At 39.3% G+C, this 16,463-nt stretch overlaps 1 protein-coding gene across 6 annotated transcripts in view; it reads left to right on the top strand.

The window, feature by feature from the left end:
- Positions 1-16,463, top strand: part of ATP2C1 (ATPase secretory pathway Ca2+ transporting 1) — a 183,074-nt gene that overhangs the window by 63,907 nt on the left and 102,704 nt on the right. For 2 of the 6 annotated variants that reach the window (XM_064277326.1, XM_010600484.3), the window contains one exon: positions 14,770-14,870. The exons of the other annotated variants lie outside the window; for them this stretch is intronic. In XM_064277326.1, coding sequence (XP_064133396.1) covers positions 14,781-14,870 — 90 coding nt within the window. In that variant the 5' untranslated portion in view covers positions 14,770-14,780. The remainder of the gene's footprint in view (positions 1-14,769; positions 14,871-16,463) is intronic. 6 annotated transcript variants of the gene reach the window in all.

A 16,463-nucleotide genomic window follows, 5' to 3' on the forward strand; every position in this document is an offset into this window, starting at 1 on the left:
ACTTGGTCATGGTGAATTATTTTTTTGATATGTTGTTGAATTCTACTGGCTTGAATTTTGTTGAGGATTTTTGCATCTCAGTTCATGAGGGATATAGGTCTGTAATGTTCTTTTTTTGTGGTGTCGTTATCTGGTTTTGGTATCAGGGATATGCTGGCTTCATAGAATGAGTTTGGGAGTATTCCATTCTTTTCTGTGTTCTGAAATTTAGTAGCAGTAGCATTAACTCTTCCCTGAAAGTTTGGTAGAATTCGCCAGTGAAGTTGTCAGGACTAGGGCTTTTTTTGTTGGAAGTTTTTAAATTACCTTTTCAGTCTCTTCTTTTGTAAATGGGTTTATTTAGTTGTTTTACCTCTGTGTTAGTTTCGGTAGGTAGTGTGTTTCTAGAAGTTTGTCCATTTTTTCTAGGTTTTCTCACTTGTTAGAGTACAATTTTTCATAGTAATCTGATATGGTTCTTTTAATTTCAGTTGGGTCTGTTGTGATGTCGCTCATCTCATTTCTTATTCAGGTTATTTGTTTCCTTTCCTATTTTTCTTTTGTCAGTTCACTGATTTCGTTAATGCTTTTAAAAAATCAGCTTTTGGTCTTGTTAACTTTTTTGTTTTTCTGTTCTCTATTTTATTTAATTCTGCTCTAATTTTTATTATTTGCTTTCTTCTGGTGCCTGAGGGTTTCTTTTGTTACTCTCTTTCCATTTGTTCAAGTTGTAGGGACGTTTCTTTGATTTTGGCCCTTTCTTCTTTTTGGAAAAATTGTAAATTGACCTGAGCACTGCTTTAGCTGTGTCCAAAAGGTTCGGATAGGAAGTGTTTTTATTCGCATTGGATTCTGTCTTTTTCTTTATTCCATCCTTAATGTCTTCTGTAACCCAGTAGTTTCTGAGCAAGGTGTTGTTCAGCTTCCAAGTGTTTGATTTCTTTCCCTTGGTTTTTCTGTTTTCTCCTTTTTGGCTTTATGGTAAGAGAAGATGCTTTGTAATATTTCGATGTTTTGGATTCTCTTAAGGCTTTCTTTATGACCTAATATGTGGTCTGTTCTGGAGAATGTTCCATGTGTGTTGGAAAAGAAGGTATACTTGGCTGCTGTTGGGTGGAGTGTTCTGTATATGTCTGTGAGGTCAAGTTGGTTGATTGTGGCATTTAGATCTTCTGTGTCTTTATTGAGCTTTCTGGATGTTCTGTGCTTCACTGAAAGTGATGTGTTGAAGCCTCCTGCTATTATTGTGGAGCTGTCTGTCTCACTTTTCAGTGCTGTTAGAGTTTGTTTTATGTATCTTGAAGCCCTGTCATTGGGTGTGTAAATATTTAATATGGTTATATCCTCCCGGTATATTGTCCCTTTAATCATTACGTAGTGTCCTTTCTGGTGGGTTTAACTTTAAAGACTATTTTGCCAGAAATTAATATTGCCACTCCTGTTCTTTTTCGATTGTTATGTGCTTGATATATTTTTTTCCATTCTTTGAGTTTTTTTGTTTGTGTATTTAAGTCTAAGATGTGTCTCTTGTAGGCAGCATATAGACAGGTGGTGTTTTTTTTTTTTTTTTAATCCATTCTGCCACTCTCTGTCTCTTTATTGGGGCATTTAGTCCATTTACATTCAGCATAATTATGGGTAGTTAGGAGTTTAGTGCTGTAGTTTTGATGTCTTTTTTGTGTGTGTTGTTCACAGTTTCTTTTTTCTACTTTTTGTGCTGAGTAGCTTTTCTTTATATATTGTCTTCCTCTTTTTCATTGTTGTTGATTTTGTTTTTTGCTGAGTCTTTATGTTTTTCTTGTATTTTATTTTGATGAGTATGATTGTTAGTCTCCTTTATGGTTTTCTTCATATTTACCCCTATTTTTCTAAGTTTAAACCAGACTTTAGCTCTTTATGTTGTCTTGACTTCCTCTCCGTATGAAAGATCTATTACTACATTTTTAGTCCCTCTTTATTGATTTAATGTTGTCACCTTTTACGTAATGACATCGCTGTTTCCCTGCTTTGAGTGTTTTTTATCTTGATTTATATTTGTGATTTCCCTATTGGGTAGCTATCTGCTTGCTCTGTCCTGTGTTCTGGTCTTGAGTTGTTATCTGATGTTATTGATTTTCTAACCAGAGAACTCCTTTAGTATTTCTTGTAGTTTTGGTTTGGTTTTTGCAAATTCTGTAAACTTCCGTTTATCTGAAAATGTCTTAATTTCGCTTTCATATTTGAGAGACAGTTTTGTTGGATATATGATCCTTCGCTGGCAATGTTTTTCCTTCAGTGTTATATATATGTCATCCCATACCTTTTTGCCTGCACAGTTCCTGTCCACTAATTTGAGCTTATTCTTATCGACTCTCCTTTGTAGGTGATTTTCCGTTTATCCCTAGCCACTCTTAAAATTCTCTTCATTTTTGGCAGGTTTGATTATAATATGTCTTGGTGACTTTCTTTTGGAATCTGCCTTATTTGGGGTTCGATGAGCGTCTTGGATAGATACCTTCTCATCTTTCATGATTATCCGGGAAGTTTTCTGCCAACAAATCTTCAATAATTCTCTCTGTGTTTTCTGTTGTCCCTCTCTGTTCCGGTATTCCAGTCACTCATAGGTTATTTCTCTTTATGGAGTCCCACGTGAATTCTTAGGGTTTCTTCATTTGTTTAAATTCTTTTATCTGATTTTTCTTCAAATATATTGGTGCCAAGTATTTTACCTTCGGTCTCACTTATTCTGACATCCATTTCCTCAGTCCTGCTTCTCCGACTTTCTGTTGAGTTGTCTAATTCTGAAATTTTATTGTTAATCTTCGGAATTTCTGATTGCTGTCTCTGTATGGATTCTTGTAACCTATTATATTTGTCATTATGGTCTTGAATAACCTTAATTTCCTTGACTGCTTTATCTCTGTGTTCTTGGCTTGTTCTGTGTTTTGCCTGATCTCCTTCCTGATGTCTTGAAGAGTTCTGTATATTAATGTTTTGTATTCTACCTCTGGTAATTCCAGGAAGATATTTTCGTCTGGTTGATTCCTTGATTCTTTGCTTTGGCAGCTTGTTGAAGTGATCATAGTCTGCTTCTTTATGTGATTTGATATTGACTGTTGTCTCCGAGCCATCTGTAAGTTATTGTATTAATTTATTTTATGTTTTCTTACAGTGTCCTGGCTTTTTGCTTTGTTTTCTTTTGATGTGCCCAAATAGGCTGCTTAAGTGACCTAGTTTGATTATTTGCACCTTTGAAGCTCTAACAACCTATCACCAGATGGCTAGAGCTGTTACCAGGTATATAAATCTAGGAGCCCATTCACTTTTCCTGTATTGGTTTAGCTCAGGTGTCCAGGTAGTTGGTCATGAAGTGCGTGTTGCACACTCTTCCCTACAACGTTAGAGGAACAAGGGTGATTGGTATAGGCACAAGTATCTGGTTGCAGCAGGGGGTCACATTCTGAGCAAGGCAGGGGGCTAACAACCATGCCCTGAGTATCTGTGAGGGAATTGCCTCCCTGTTTCCTATAGCGCACAGGTGGGTGGGTTCTGCAGTCAGACCATGGGCACCCAGTGCTTTTGGCTGTAAGGATTGTGAAGCACCATTTATCCTTGGACCCCTGTTGGAGGTGGCTATGTGGTGTGGATGGAGCCACCAGTCCTCAGGCCCCTGATGTGGGTAGGTGATGACCCTGCTTAATAGGCAGAGCAGTGTCAGACGTCAAAATCCTGCCTCTCCACTGCACAGCTGAAACAGTTGATGTCAGGTCTCAGGCGTATACACTGTTGCAGTCTGCCAACAAGGGCCTAAGCTACTAGGATGGGCCCACACAGGTCCACAAAGGGGTGAAGGCATTCAAAATCCATGGATCGTTTGTGCCTGGACAGGAGCCGCTTCTGCCCTGAGTTTCCAGCTTAGCGGAGCTGGCAGATTATTTTTCCCCGCTTTGTCAATTTGTTCCCTCTACAAGGCCTGGAGAACGGCTCAGGGCATGCAGCAGGACCTATGTTAGGCCCAGGGAAATCGGTAGCCACTGAAGCCGTCTTGGGAGCTAGGGTAGAGGGAGGAGGGATCAGATAAATGGGAGAGAGTTCTTTTGCAAGGGATGCTATTTGATGCACGCAGTAAATTAGGTGCAAATACCTACCTTTGTCGAGAGCACTGTTCTTCACTGATTCCAGAGGCACGAGTAGACTCTGTGCAGTTTGCTCTCTGGCTGAGCAAATGGCATCCCAGACGCTACAGCCAGCCCTGCTGCGGTTGCACCAGGGGATGATGCCTCAGGGGCGCCGGTTCCCGCTGAGTCCGGTACTGCAGCTCCTCACCACTTCCGAACCGTCTCTCCCTTCCCTGCTGCTCAGTCCGGTTTCCTAACTCTGCCTTTGGTGTTCAGGGCTCCTAGCTTGTCATATATATAATCGTTTCACTTGTTTTTTTGGGTCTTTTTTGTAAGAGGGATCACCAGAAGCTTTTGACTACTCTGCTCTCTTGGTCTCACCTCTCCTCGTTTGATTTCTTGACTGCCGCTTCCATGGGCGTTGATTATGGAGCCAAGTAAAACGAAATCCTTGACAACTTCAGTGTTTTCTCCGTTTATGGCGATGTTGCGTATTGGTCCAGTGGTGAGGATTTTTGTTTTCTTATGATGAGGTTCAATCCATACGGAAGACTGTGGTTATCAGTAAGTGCTTCAAGTCCTCTTTGCTTTCAGCAAGCAAAGTTGTATCATCTGTGTATTGCAGGTTGTTAATGTGTCTTCCTCCGATCCTGATGCCACATTAGGTTGTGAATTTCAAAGATTGGATTTAAAATTATCTTGAACTTAAAAGGATAAAGCATTTATTTCCTAAGGACCATAAGTACAATGAAGTTCATTCTATGCCTAAGGGAGAGATCATCTTCAAAACACATCGTGGATTTCTTCTCATCTTAAGTCATTGCCTTCATTTGCGATACAATGTTGCAGATTAGCTTTTTGGAGCTGTAGTTTTATATATGTACATAAAATACATGCTTTGTGTGCAGTTATTTCACTAGATTTTGTTTGGCTATCTGTTTTAGAGTTTACTAGTGGCATGTTTGCTTTACCTGCCTTCATCTGGGTTTATACATCAGCAGGGGCAGAAATGTTGCTTTGTTTAAGCTTTCTTCAGCAGTCTTAATTCACTTGATCTGTTGAGTGTCAGGTCTACATTCTGTGGAGCAGGCAAAAGTGCTTCATTGCGTGAGTGCCAGAAATAGCACACAAGCCACTTTTTAATGGCATACCATTTTACCTGTGCTATGTTCTTTCTTAATGATTGTCAGGGCTGCTATTTATTGAGAGTTAACATCTGGCTTCTGAAGTTAGGTCTGTGATCAAACGGGAAATTCCAGCTTCCTTCCCCACCCCAGAAAAAGAGGATATTATCTTTGCTGACCACTCTTTGAAGCCTGCTAGTCCCCTACTCTAGAGATTGGTAGTTCGATTATGATATCTTGATGTATAACCCTTAATTCATTTGAGGGACCGAAATTAGTTCCTTCTGATTTCTTCCAAAATTGTGTCTGTGATAGAGTGGTGGGAATGGAGAGTAGGGATGGATGAGAGAGACATTTTACAGGAAAAAATCAGCAGGACTTGAGAGGCTGTGACTAAGATACAGGGCAATGAAGGGGAAGACTGAGTCAGAAATGACTGTAGGCTGCCACTGACTGGATGGAGGAGTGAGCTGATTTGGGGCCTGGCAAAGGGGAGCATGTTGACGGTCATTGTCATGGTGTGTGTGTCATAGGGCTATGTATAGAGAGAGGTTTTAAATCAAACACCAGTTGGGCTGAAAGACGAGGGTTCAAAGTGAGCTCCTGAGGGTAGAGACCTTGTCCCTTATTCAACTTGAATGGAGTCTGGCATGTAGCTATTGTTGATTGAATGAAAATTATGGCTTTCTTGCTCTAACTCCAGTGATTCTCAACTAGAGCTAATTTTGATTTTGCCCCCTCAGCGAACATTTGGCAATGTCTGAAGACGTTTTTTTTTTGGTTGTCAGAAGTGGGGGTCTGGTGCTACACTGACATCTAGTGGGTAGAGGTCAGGGATGCTGCTAGATATTCTACAATGCACAGGACAGCCCCCCACAACAGTTTTCCTGGCCCACAGGTCAGTGGTGCTAAGATTGAGAGACACTGTCCTAACCAAAGGCAAGGGAGTGAACTCTAAGACTTGGTTTCCTCTCTAGTAAAGGGATGACTGTGATTCTGCCTCAGATTTGTTAGGATGAAATAGGGCAAGCAGGAGGGAGCTGCTCAGCCAATGCTAATTTTCCTTACCTTGGTTGATGAATAAATTTGGGAAAATTAATGTTGGTCACTGGTCTCTTAACTTCTCATTTCAAGGCTTCATGTATTTTTTGAGAAAGGAATGAATGCCCAGGAAACCTGTAGTAGCTTTTATAATCAGGTAATGCTTTTCTCATAATTTTATCAAATTACGATTTTGACACTGCTTTGATTTTGGGTTTGAGTATTTCATGATTTGTAACTAGCGGTAGTCAGAAATGTTGAAATCTGGATTAAAAGCTTTACCCATTAATGGTGAGGATAAACCCTTAATTTTACTTTTTAGCCTGTAAATGTATTATGAGTACTATCTACCTTTCTTGAAGCCTTGATGGTGCAGTGGTTAAGATCTATGGCTGCTAACCAAAAGGTCGGCAGTTAGAATCTACCTGCTGCTTTTTGGAAACCCTGTGAGGCAGTTCTGCTCTGTCCAGTAGGGTCCCTGAGAGTCGGAATTGACTCGATGCCAACGGGTTTGGTTTGGATTATCTGCCTTTTTCAGGACTTTACCGTTCTTTGAAAGCAATTTTACTGTGTGAAATCAAACCAAACTGTTCTGAGTTACTTCTTTTGGGAAATGCCATACCTTATGTGTCTCTGATGTCCTTTCCCTTTTTATCCATTTACAAAATTCCAGCAGACAACCTCTCCGAAGTCAGAACTCTTCCTCAGATTTATTAGGATCTTTTCATCAAATAGCTTTCTATTGCTTGTAAAGTACCTCTTTTCTTTTTTGTAAGATGTGAACATGACCACTAGCTCCTTCACTTATACTAGGAGCAGGACACATGTATTTTCAATTCTAATGCCATTCCCTTGAAGATGCATCCCAACCATTGCCTTACTGTGTTTAAGGCCTACTTGCGTGTGCATTGTTGGGTGGCATTCTCATTTTTAGGGGGCCACTGAAAGTCTTCTGGGGCTCTTTCCTTTTAGGAAATTGGTTCAGTCATACTATGCCTTAATTTCCCCATCTGTAACATAGGCTTACTAGGTAAAGGTACTTATATTTAGTAAACTACTTATTAGACTTTAACTAAATGTATTTTTTATTAATGGCAGGTGGAATTTAGAAACAACGACATTTGTTCTGTTTTTCCAGCTTAGATGAATTATTTAAACCTGTCATTCATTAAGTAGTTTATTATATTAAATTGTATTTGATGATAAACTGCATTCTTGGGCTTGCATGGCTGCCTGTTGTACCTGTAACCATCTAGATTGGTAAGCACAGGGTGCAGAAGATGCCGTGGTCATGTCTTTGATTTCATTTCATAAGGGCTTGATTTGCTGTAGCCTGTGAAATTAAGCCCACCAATTAACTGCTTGAATGCCCGTGGTCATGGAGGAACTTGGAAAGGTATGAAGGAGTCTACCATTTGTCACTACAGTAGAGTGACTGGGCCAGTGGCAGAAACTTGAAGGAAAGCGATCTCTAACAAAGGAAGAATCAGTCTTTCCTTTTTAAAACATTTAATTTCCTTCTTTACTGTGATACTTTGTCCTGTCGTGGGCCGTCAGGTCAATTCCAATTCATAGTGACCCTATAGGACAGAGTAGAACTGCCCCACAGGGCTTTCCAGGCTGTAAATCTTTATAAAAACAGTCCGCCATGTCTTTCTCCCACAGAGCGGCTGGGAGGTTTAAGCCACCAACTTTTCAGTTAGCAGCCGAGTGCTTAACCATTGTACCACCGGGGCTCCTTGTCTTATGACTAGTGATGTTAAATGTGAACACTTGGTAGAGATGGTGCCTGCCGGGTTGCTCCACTGTGAAGTTCCTCTTTTTCCTTTGTAATTAATACCATACTTTGAAACCATGCAGATACCCTGTTTATCATACTTTCAGGGGCCAATATTAGCATCCAAATGGGATTCTTGGAGCAGTTACACTGTGGTGTTTGTCCAAGGATGATTTTCTATTACCCTTATTCCTTCTATATTTATTAATTAGAATTCTACTGTTGGCAAGAATTCATTTATTATCCAGTTATTTATATCAGCATTGATTTATGGATATTTATTTTACTGTATGAGTTATAATCTAATATCATTATTTTATTGCTCAAATTGTTCCAGCTTTGGTTATTGAGCACTGTCAAGTTTGATCCTGTGTCCTTTCTATATGCCCCCATTTTGTGAGCACTGATTTACTTTCTGGCTCCATAAGATGTTCCAGGTCCATCTTGTGTTTCTCCTGCCTGTCCCAGCCATGGAATCAGTCCTTTCTCTCCAAAGGAGCTGGGTTTGTTTTATTGGAGAAAGGTATCTAAGAACCAAGCTCTGGGTGCCAGGTGTGTTCAGTACTACTGGAGGTTCATTGTTTCTAGGTCCTTTCAGTAGACAGAACTAGCCAGTGTATATATAGTAGCACCCCCACGCACATTTTTTATTTCCTTATCTATCCATATATAGGAAACCCTGGTGGTGTAGTGGTTAAGTGCTACAGTTGCTAACCAAAAGGCTGGTGGTCCAAATCTACAGGTGCTCCTTGGAAACTCTGTGGGGCACTTCTACTCTGTCCTGTAGGGCCACTATAAGTCAGAATTGACTCTATGGCAATGGGTTTGGGTTTTTTAATTTTGGTTACCTATATATATATGTATATACATATACACCCACATTAAAAACCATGAGTTCACATAACAAGGTTCATTCCAGCATTTTCTTTTTTCTAGCCCTTTTCCTTCTTTGTTACTTCTCTACAGGTGAGAAACCTTGTTCTCATTCACAAGATGTTAATTCATTTGTTCAATCCTAATACACACCAGAGTAGTTTTCACAATTGCTAACCCATTCCCCAATGAGAAATAAATTTTTAAGCTAGAGTACAATGTTTGTCTTTAACTATATAGTATACAAAGTTTTGTTTCCCAAAGTTACATATGTTAGTTCTTTTCTTCCCCCACTCCTTTCTGTATGGTAGTGTTCATTTATTATATAATTAGATTCTTTTATTACTGTTTGTATTATATTTTAGATTGTTCCTACACCCTGATTTTAATTACTAAATCTTTTTGAAGTAAATGGTGATGATATCTCTCCTCCATTTACCAGGAATGAAGGTTGGATCTTAAAAGGTCTGGAGTTGCTTAAAGTTAGGCACAGCTGTAATTGCTTTGCCTGAAAGAAGGAGCAGGGCTGTCAACATTCTCTTGGGATTTCTGGCTTGGTTTCTTAGTTACACTTCTCGTTTCTACATTTTCTACACTTGGGGATTTATTCCAGCTATGATCCAGTAACTATAAGTGCTTGGAATCAGCCAACCCTTCCTCCAACTAGATTTTCTTTGTTCTGAATGCATAGTTTTAGACCCAAAGCTACCTATATGCTGAATACTAATTCTCTTATTGCTGAGGTAAACCGTGAATTAAAATATTTTGCAGATTCTGTCCTGTACTTTTTTCCCTTTGGAAATATAATTCATATACCCTAAAATTCACCATTTTATAGTGTACAATTTAATGGTTTTTAGGATACTCAAAAGGTTACGCATTGATCACCACTATCTAATTCCAGAAATTTTCATCCCTCCACACTGAAATCCCAGGCCCATTGGCAGTCACCGCCACCCCCCACCCCCACCCTGAGCCTCTGGCAACTACTAATCAACTTTCTGTCTTAATGGATTTTCCTAATCTGGAGGTTTTATATAGATGGAGTCATACAATATGTGACTTTGTATATGGCTACTTTCACTTTAGAATAATGTTTTTGTCAGACCTGTTGTAGCGTGTATCAATATTTCACTAGTGTTTTTTTTTTTTTTTTGTGGAGGACCCTGAATAGTGTTCCATTGTGTGGGTGTACCATGTTTTGTTTATTCTTCAGTTGGTGGACATTTGGGTTGTTTCTTGGCTGTTATGGATAATAGTGCTGTGAGCATTTATGTGCACATTTTTGTGTGAATGTATGTTTTTGATTCTTTGGGTGTAGAACTAGGAGCGAAATTGCTAAGTCATATGATAATTCTATGTTTAAGTTATTGAGGAACCACCACAGTGGCCGTACTGTTTTATATTCCCACCAGCAGCGTGTGAGAGTTCTAGTTGCTCCACATCCTCTCCAACACTTACTTTCCTTTCTTTTTCTGCAGAAGCACTGGCAGTGTAGTGGTAGCATTCTCACCTTCCATGCAGGAGGCCTGGGTTTGATTCCCTGCCAGTGCGCCTCGTGTGCCCCTCTGTCAGTGGGGGCTTGTGTGTTGCTGTGATGCTGAATAGGTCTCAGCAGAATCTCCAGGCTTAGATAGACTAGAAGAAAGCCTGGCAATCTATTGAAGATCAGCCGGTAGAAACCCTAGGGGTCACAGGGGTGTAGTCTGCAGCCAGTCGTGGGGATGGCTCAGGAGCAGTCAGTAGGACAGGCAGCATTTCATCCTCTTATACAGGGGGGTTGCCGTGAGTTGGGGGCCAACTCGATGGCAGCTGACAGCATCGACTCATGATGATGCCAGGTACCTTGTCCTATTGGCCATTGGTGTATCTTTTTGGAGAAATGCCTATTTAAGGTGTTAGCTCATTTTGTAATTTGGTTATTTGTGTTATTAATTGTTGAGCTGTAAGAATTTTTTATATATTCTAGATACTAGGTTCTTACAAAATAGTCATTTGCAAATATTGCTCATTCAGTGAGTTGTCTTTTCATTAATAGTGTCCTTTGACACACACAGTTTTTAACTTTGATGAAGTCCAGTTTATCTGTTTTTTTTTCTTTTGTTGTTTGTGCTTCCAGTGTTATATTCAAAAAACATTTTCTGATTCAAGGTCATGAAGATTCACACCTATGTTTTCTTTTAAAACTTTTATATTTTAGCTCTCACATATAGGTTTTTGATCCATTTTGAGTTAAATTTTGTTTACGATGTGAGGTAATGGTCCAACCTCATTCTTTTGCGTGGAATATCCATTTGTCCCAGCATCGTTTGTTGAATAGACTGTTATTTCCCCATTAAATGTCTTTGGCACTGTTGTGGAAAATTGATTGGCCATAGATGGATGAGCTTGTTTCTGAAGCCTCAGTTCTATTCTCTTGGTCTATGTGTGTATCCTGATACCAGTACCCAGGTACCACACTGTCTTGATTACTGTAGTTCTTGTCGTAAGTATGAGTTTTCCATCTCCATTCTTCTTTAAGATTGCTTTGGCTGTTGGGATCCCTTGGATTCCCATATGAATTTTAGGATCAGCTTGTCCATTTCTATAAAGAAGGCCATTGGAGTTTTCATAGGGATTGTATTGAGTTGTCCTTTACTTTTGAGAATACGATATTCTTAAGTAGATGCAAACAAAATAATATATTTTTGAGCATTTGAGTATTATCTCTTCCTATATAACTGTGCAAAATGGCTGTAAAAGCTTGAATTAGCCTAATTTTAATCCCCTTTTCCCCCCTCCTTTCCCAGGAACAACTTAGTGGTATAAATAACTTAGTGGACAGCTGGTGAACTCTTAGGGAAAAAGTGTAAAGTTGGAATGGGGAAGGCTTCTTAAAAAACTAAGCATGCTGTGAGACCCCAAAATCATAGTGGAAAAGATTGAAATACCTCATTGTATAAAAATTTTAAAAAGAAACAAGCAAACAAAAAACCCACCATTAAGTCAATAGACAAACTGCAAATCAGTAATAAAAAACTTGAAATAAATGACAAAGGGTTACTTAACTTCAGAAGGCTCTTTACATTTGTAAGAAATGCCAGTAATTTCTAGAGAAAAAAAGTAAAAGGACATGAACAAGCAGTTTGCAGAAAAAGATGCAGATGACCAAAAGATTTATGAAAAAATGCTCTGCCTCTTACAAAGTAACCATTTTCCACTCAGTAGAGTGGCAAAGTTTAAAAAGCATGGTGATGCCTGGTTTTGGCTAGATTGTGTCTGTTTGACACAGCCCCTTTGGAGGGCAGATTAGCAATAGCTACCGGAGTAAAAAATAAAAACACTCCCAGGAGTGTATCCTGTATCTGTATTTGCACCCACATACAAAGAGGTTTGTGTAAGGATGTTCATTGCATCAGCGGTTATAATAGCGAAGGATGGGAACCAACCCAAAAGAGCCATCAAGAGGACAGGTTAAACTGAGGTACTACTATATAATGAAATGCCCTGCAAGCCATTAAGGAGAATGAGGCAGAGCAGTATATGTGGTAAAATGCAAAGTCCAAGATGTATTGAGTGGAAAAAACAAGTAGTTACTGTGTGGTTCCATTTGTAATTAAAAATAAAAACTGTATGCCTACGTGGAAGATATCTGGCAGTATAGACAGAAACCATCAACAGAGGTTACTTCTGGGCAGTGTGATTGGGATGTAGACCTGTTACATTAAACCTTTTGTTCTAGTACTTGACTTTTTTTTTTAGTTTTAAACAATGAGCAGCTTTTTATTTAAAAAAAAAATCATTAAAAATGACTTAACAGTAGTAATTAAAAAGTCCTTTAGGAGTAAGATTTGTTTTTCTGTCAGTTTGAGAGTATTTGTGTATAATCCCTGTTGATCTCCAAAGGAAAATGCATTTTTTTTTTGTGATTTGTATTGCCCTACTGAAAATCAATTACAATTAACTCTTGGATACAAATACTCAACATTTAGAACCCTTTGTTTTCCATTCCTAAGCATTGTGGATGCAGAGGAAAAATACAGTTTATTGTTTTAAGAGTTGTAATCGTGCTAGTTACAATTCATCAAATGAGGAACCTCTAAGTACTGGTCTACACTGGAGCCTGGCAGTGCCACTCTTCTTTGCGGGTCCATGTTCTGGCACTTAAGGATCAGTGTGGAAGGTAACCATCTAAATTTTTTTTTTTTTTTTTTATCTCAGAGTACCCCTCTTAATAAACCAAAACCAAACACATTGCCCTTGAGTCCGATTTCGACTCATAGTGCCCCTACAGGACAGAGTAGAATTGCCCTATAGTGTTTCCAAGGCTGTAATCTTTATGGAAGCAGACTGTTACATCTTTCTTCCGGGGAGCAGCTGGTGGTTTGAATTGTCAGCTTTTTGGTTAGCAGGTGAGCACTTAACCACTGTGCCACCAGGGCTTCTTCAACCAGTTCATTGCCAGGAACCTTAGTACCGCAGGCAATGAGCAGGCAGTGGGATCTCCCTGCCCTTTGCCAGATCATTCCTAGAATCTTAGGGTTTACAGGGGACTATCTTCCCACCTCATGTAAAAATCCCCAACATTCTCTCCTGAAAAGCTTTTGGTCATCGGAAACTTTACTTTTGTCTGTTGATGCTGGTTCTATCCTTAATCTAGGTAGACTGTCATGTTTTGTATAACAGTTCTTAAAATTTGAAGGTGCCTGTCATATCCTTTATTCATTTAGAACCTTTATTGAAATCCAATTGATGGTCTGGCACTGCTCTTCATAGTTCTGTTCTCCAGGCCAAATATTTCTAACTCCTTCCACCAGTCTTCTTAAGACCTGTTTTCATAAATGTCACCCTGCTGTGCCACACCTCGGAACAGACTGTAGTGATGTCCTAAACTGAATAGAACTCTCAAGGTGTGGTTGGATCAATGTTGAGTACTCTGGGCCCATTACCTCCCTTGGTCTAAAAACTGTGCTTCATGTAATGCCATTTAAGTTGCTGCTTACCTTTTTTTTGCGGTAGGGTTACAGTGAGAAGAATTTTCTAGCTCCTTAAATGGTGCTTAAGGTCAGCTTGCCCATGTGTTTAGTAGTTATTTTTTGAGTAGTTGGTATTTCCAGCTTTCTCTAATAAGTGTATATGTGCTTTGATGAATGTGGAGGTGGTGAAATATTGCCTCTGCTCACTTTTCAGCCTGATAAGCTTGTTTGAATTACGTTTTGATTGTGAGGCAAGGTGGCTGCTGCTCCCCGGTCTTGGGTTGATGTCATGTCTAACAAGCACACTATTTAGGTATTTATCCCAGTTGATAAAATATTAAACAAGATAGAGCCTAGTGGCACACCTAGAGCACTGAGTTTAGTAATGCTGTTGGCTCACCTAGCCAGAAAGCTGCCCAATTTAGCCAGTGTGTTTTCATTTTAGTCAGGTGACAATCAGAATTTGTAAAATGCCTTGGTGGCATCAAAACACTATACAATCTCAGTATTCTGACCTTGTTTAAAGTTCTTAGTTGACACATACTGGTTTTAAATGGTCATCATTTTCTCCTTTTCAAACTTCAAAAACCATCTGCAGCATCTGTTCAAGAATTTTTGGGATGTGTGTGAGAGAGAGGTGGGGGTTGAGATGCTTCTTTGCCCCAAGGTTGCTTTTTGTTAAAAAGAAACTTTGTTCTTAAAGAATTTTAAATCTGGTTTCACCATACTGAAATTTTTTCCTCTGAACTTGATTAACTTTGAAGTTTTTTTGTTCACCTGATTCAGTATAGTGTAATTGTTAAGAAAGAGGGCTTTAGAGTTAGACCTTGGTTCAGTTCCTGGCTGTACTACTTAAGTTTTGTTCATTTGTTTTTATCTTGGGCAAATTACTTAACTTCTTTAATTTTCTCGTGCACAAATAGGAAAAATAATAATGCCCACTTCAAAGGGTTTTCTGAGGATTAAATGCAGTAATGGAAGTAAAGCACGCAGCATTCCGGCTGGCACCCAGGAGCTGAAAAGCGTAAGCCTATTCTTCTTCCTCCTCCTTCTGCTACTAATCCTACTCGTCTTACTGCTCTTGTAACGTTTGTGAATACTGAGCCCCCAGGGGCTGCACGCATGCACACAGTTCAATGTTTGGCTGCTAGCTGAAAGGTTGGCGGTTTGAACCCACCCACAGGTACCTTGGAAGACAGGTCTGGCCGTCTGCTTCCGAGAGGCCATATAGCCTTGAAGACCCTGTGGGACACGGTTCTCTGACACACATGGGGTTGCCATGAGTTGGAGTTGACTGGATGGCAACTAACAACAATATGCTGAATCAGAAGTTCTAGACTTTTTTTTTACTTAAAGCTCCAAAATGTTAAAAACATCGTATTTCTTATAGCTCCTTTAAGGATAAATAGTTTATGTTCTTAAATAAAAGTGCTCTGGGAAAGTTGCATGGCTAGAAATTTTTGTTCTTTAGCATTTAAGGTTAAAGCCACATAATAACCAAGAAAAATTTAAGATTAGAGTATACCAATATTATTATTTTGGATTAAAGATATGGAGAACGCATTCTAAAATAAAGTTACATTATGTTATGGTTTAAATTTTTAAAAAATTTATTTAAATTACTGACTCATGCCAACTTACTTTTGGCTTGTTTGTGTTTAACGGTGTCATTTTTTGAGTGTCTTTTATTATACCTTAATAAAAGGATTAGCAGGTAAAGCAAAGTATTAAAGATATAGATGAGAGTTACTGATGTAATGATATAAATTGTGTTACACAGGTAGATGCCTAGGAATGAGGAACTTGCTTGAGTAACATATATATATATATATATATGTATATATATATATGCATTTTTTACTTTTATTATGCTTTAGGTGAAAGTTCACAGCACAAATTAGTTTCTCATCCAAAAATTTATACATAAATTATTTTGTGACATTGGTTGCAACCTCTGCAACGTGTGAGCACTCTCCCCTTTTCCCTTCGCACCCCAGGTTTCTTGTGTCCATTCATCCAGGTTTCCTGTATCCATTCATCCAGGCTTCCTATATCCATTCATCCAAGTTTCCTGTGTCCATTCATCCAGGTTTCCTGTCCTTCCTGCCTTCTTTGGTTTTGGGCAGGCGAACTAAGAAGCACATTCCTCATGTGTCCTTTTGTTTGTTTTATAGAGCTGTCTAATCTTTGGCTGAAAGGTGGACTTTGGGAGTGGCTTCAGTTCTCAGCAGGGTCTCCAGGGGCCATTGTTTCGGAGGTTCCTCCAGTCTGTGTCAGACCAGTAAGTCTGGTCTTTTTTTGTGAATTTCAATTTTGTTACATTTTTCTCCTGCTTTGTCTGGGACTCTCTGTTGCAATCGCTGTCAGAGTGGTTGGTTGTGGTAGCCAGGCACCACCTGGTTCTTCTGGGCTCAGGCTGGTGGAAGCTGTGGTTCATGTCTCTTAGTCTTTTGGACTAATATTTTCCTTCTGTCTTTGGTTTTCTTCGTTCTCCTTTGCTCCGAATGAGGTGGGACCAATAGATGTATTTTAGATGGTTGCTTGCAAGCTTTTAAGACCCCAGACACTGCTCATCAAAGTAGGGGGTAGAACATTTTCTTTACGAACTGTGTTATGC

The sequence above is a fragment of the Loxodonta africana genome, chromosome 27 (assembly GCF_030014295.1).
Source record: "Loxodonta africana isolate mLoxAfr1 chromosome 27, mLoxAfr1.hap2, whole genome shotgun sequence".
NCBI lineage: Eukaryota > Metazoa > Chordata > Mammalia > Proboscidea > Elephantidae > Loxodonta > Loxodonta africana.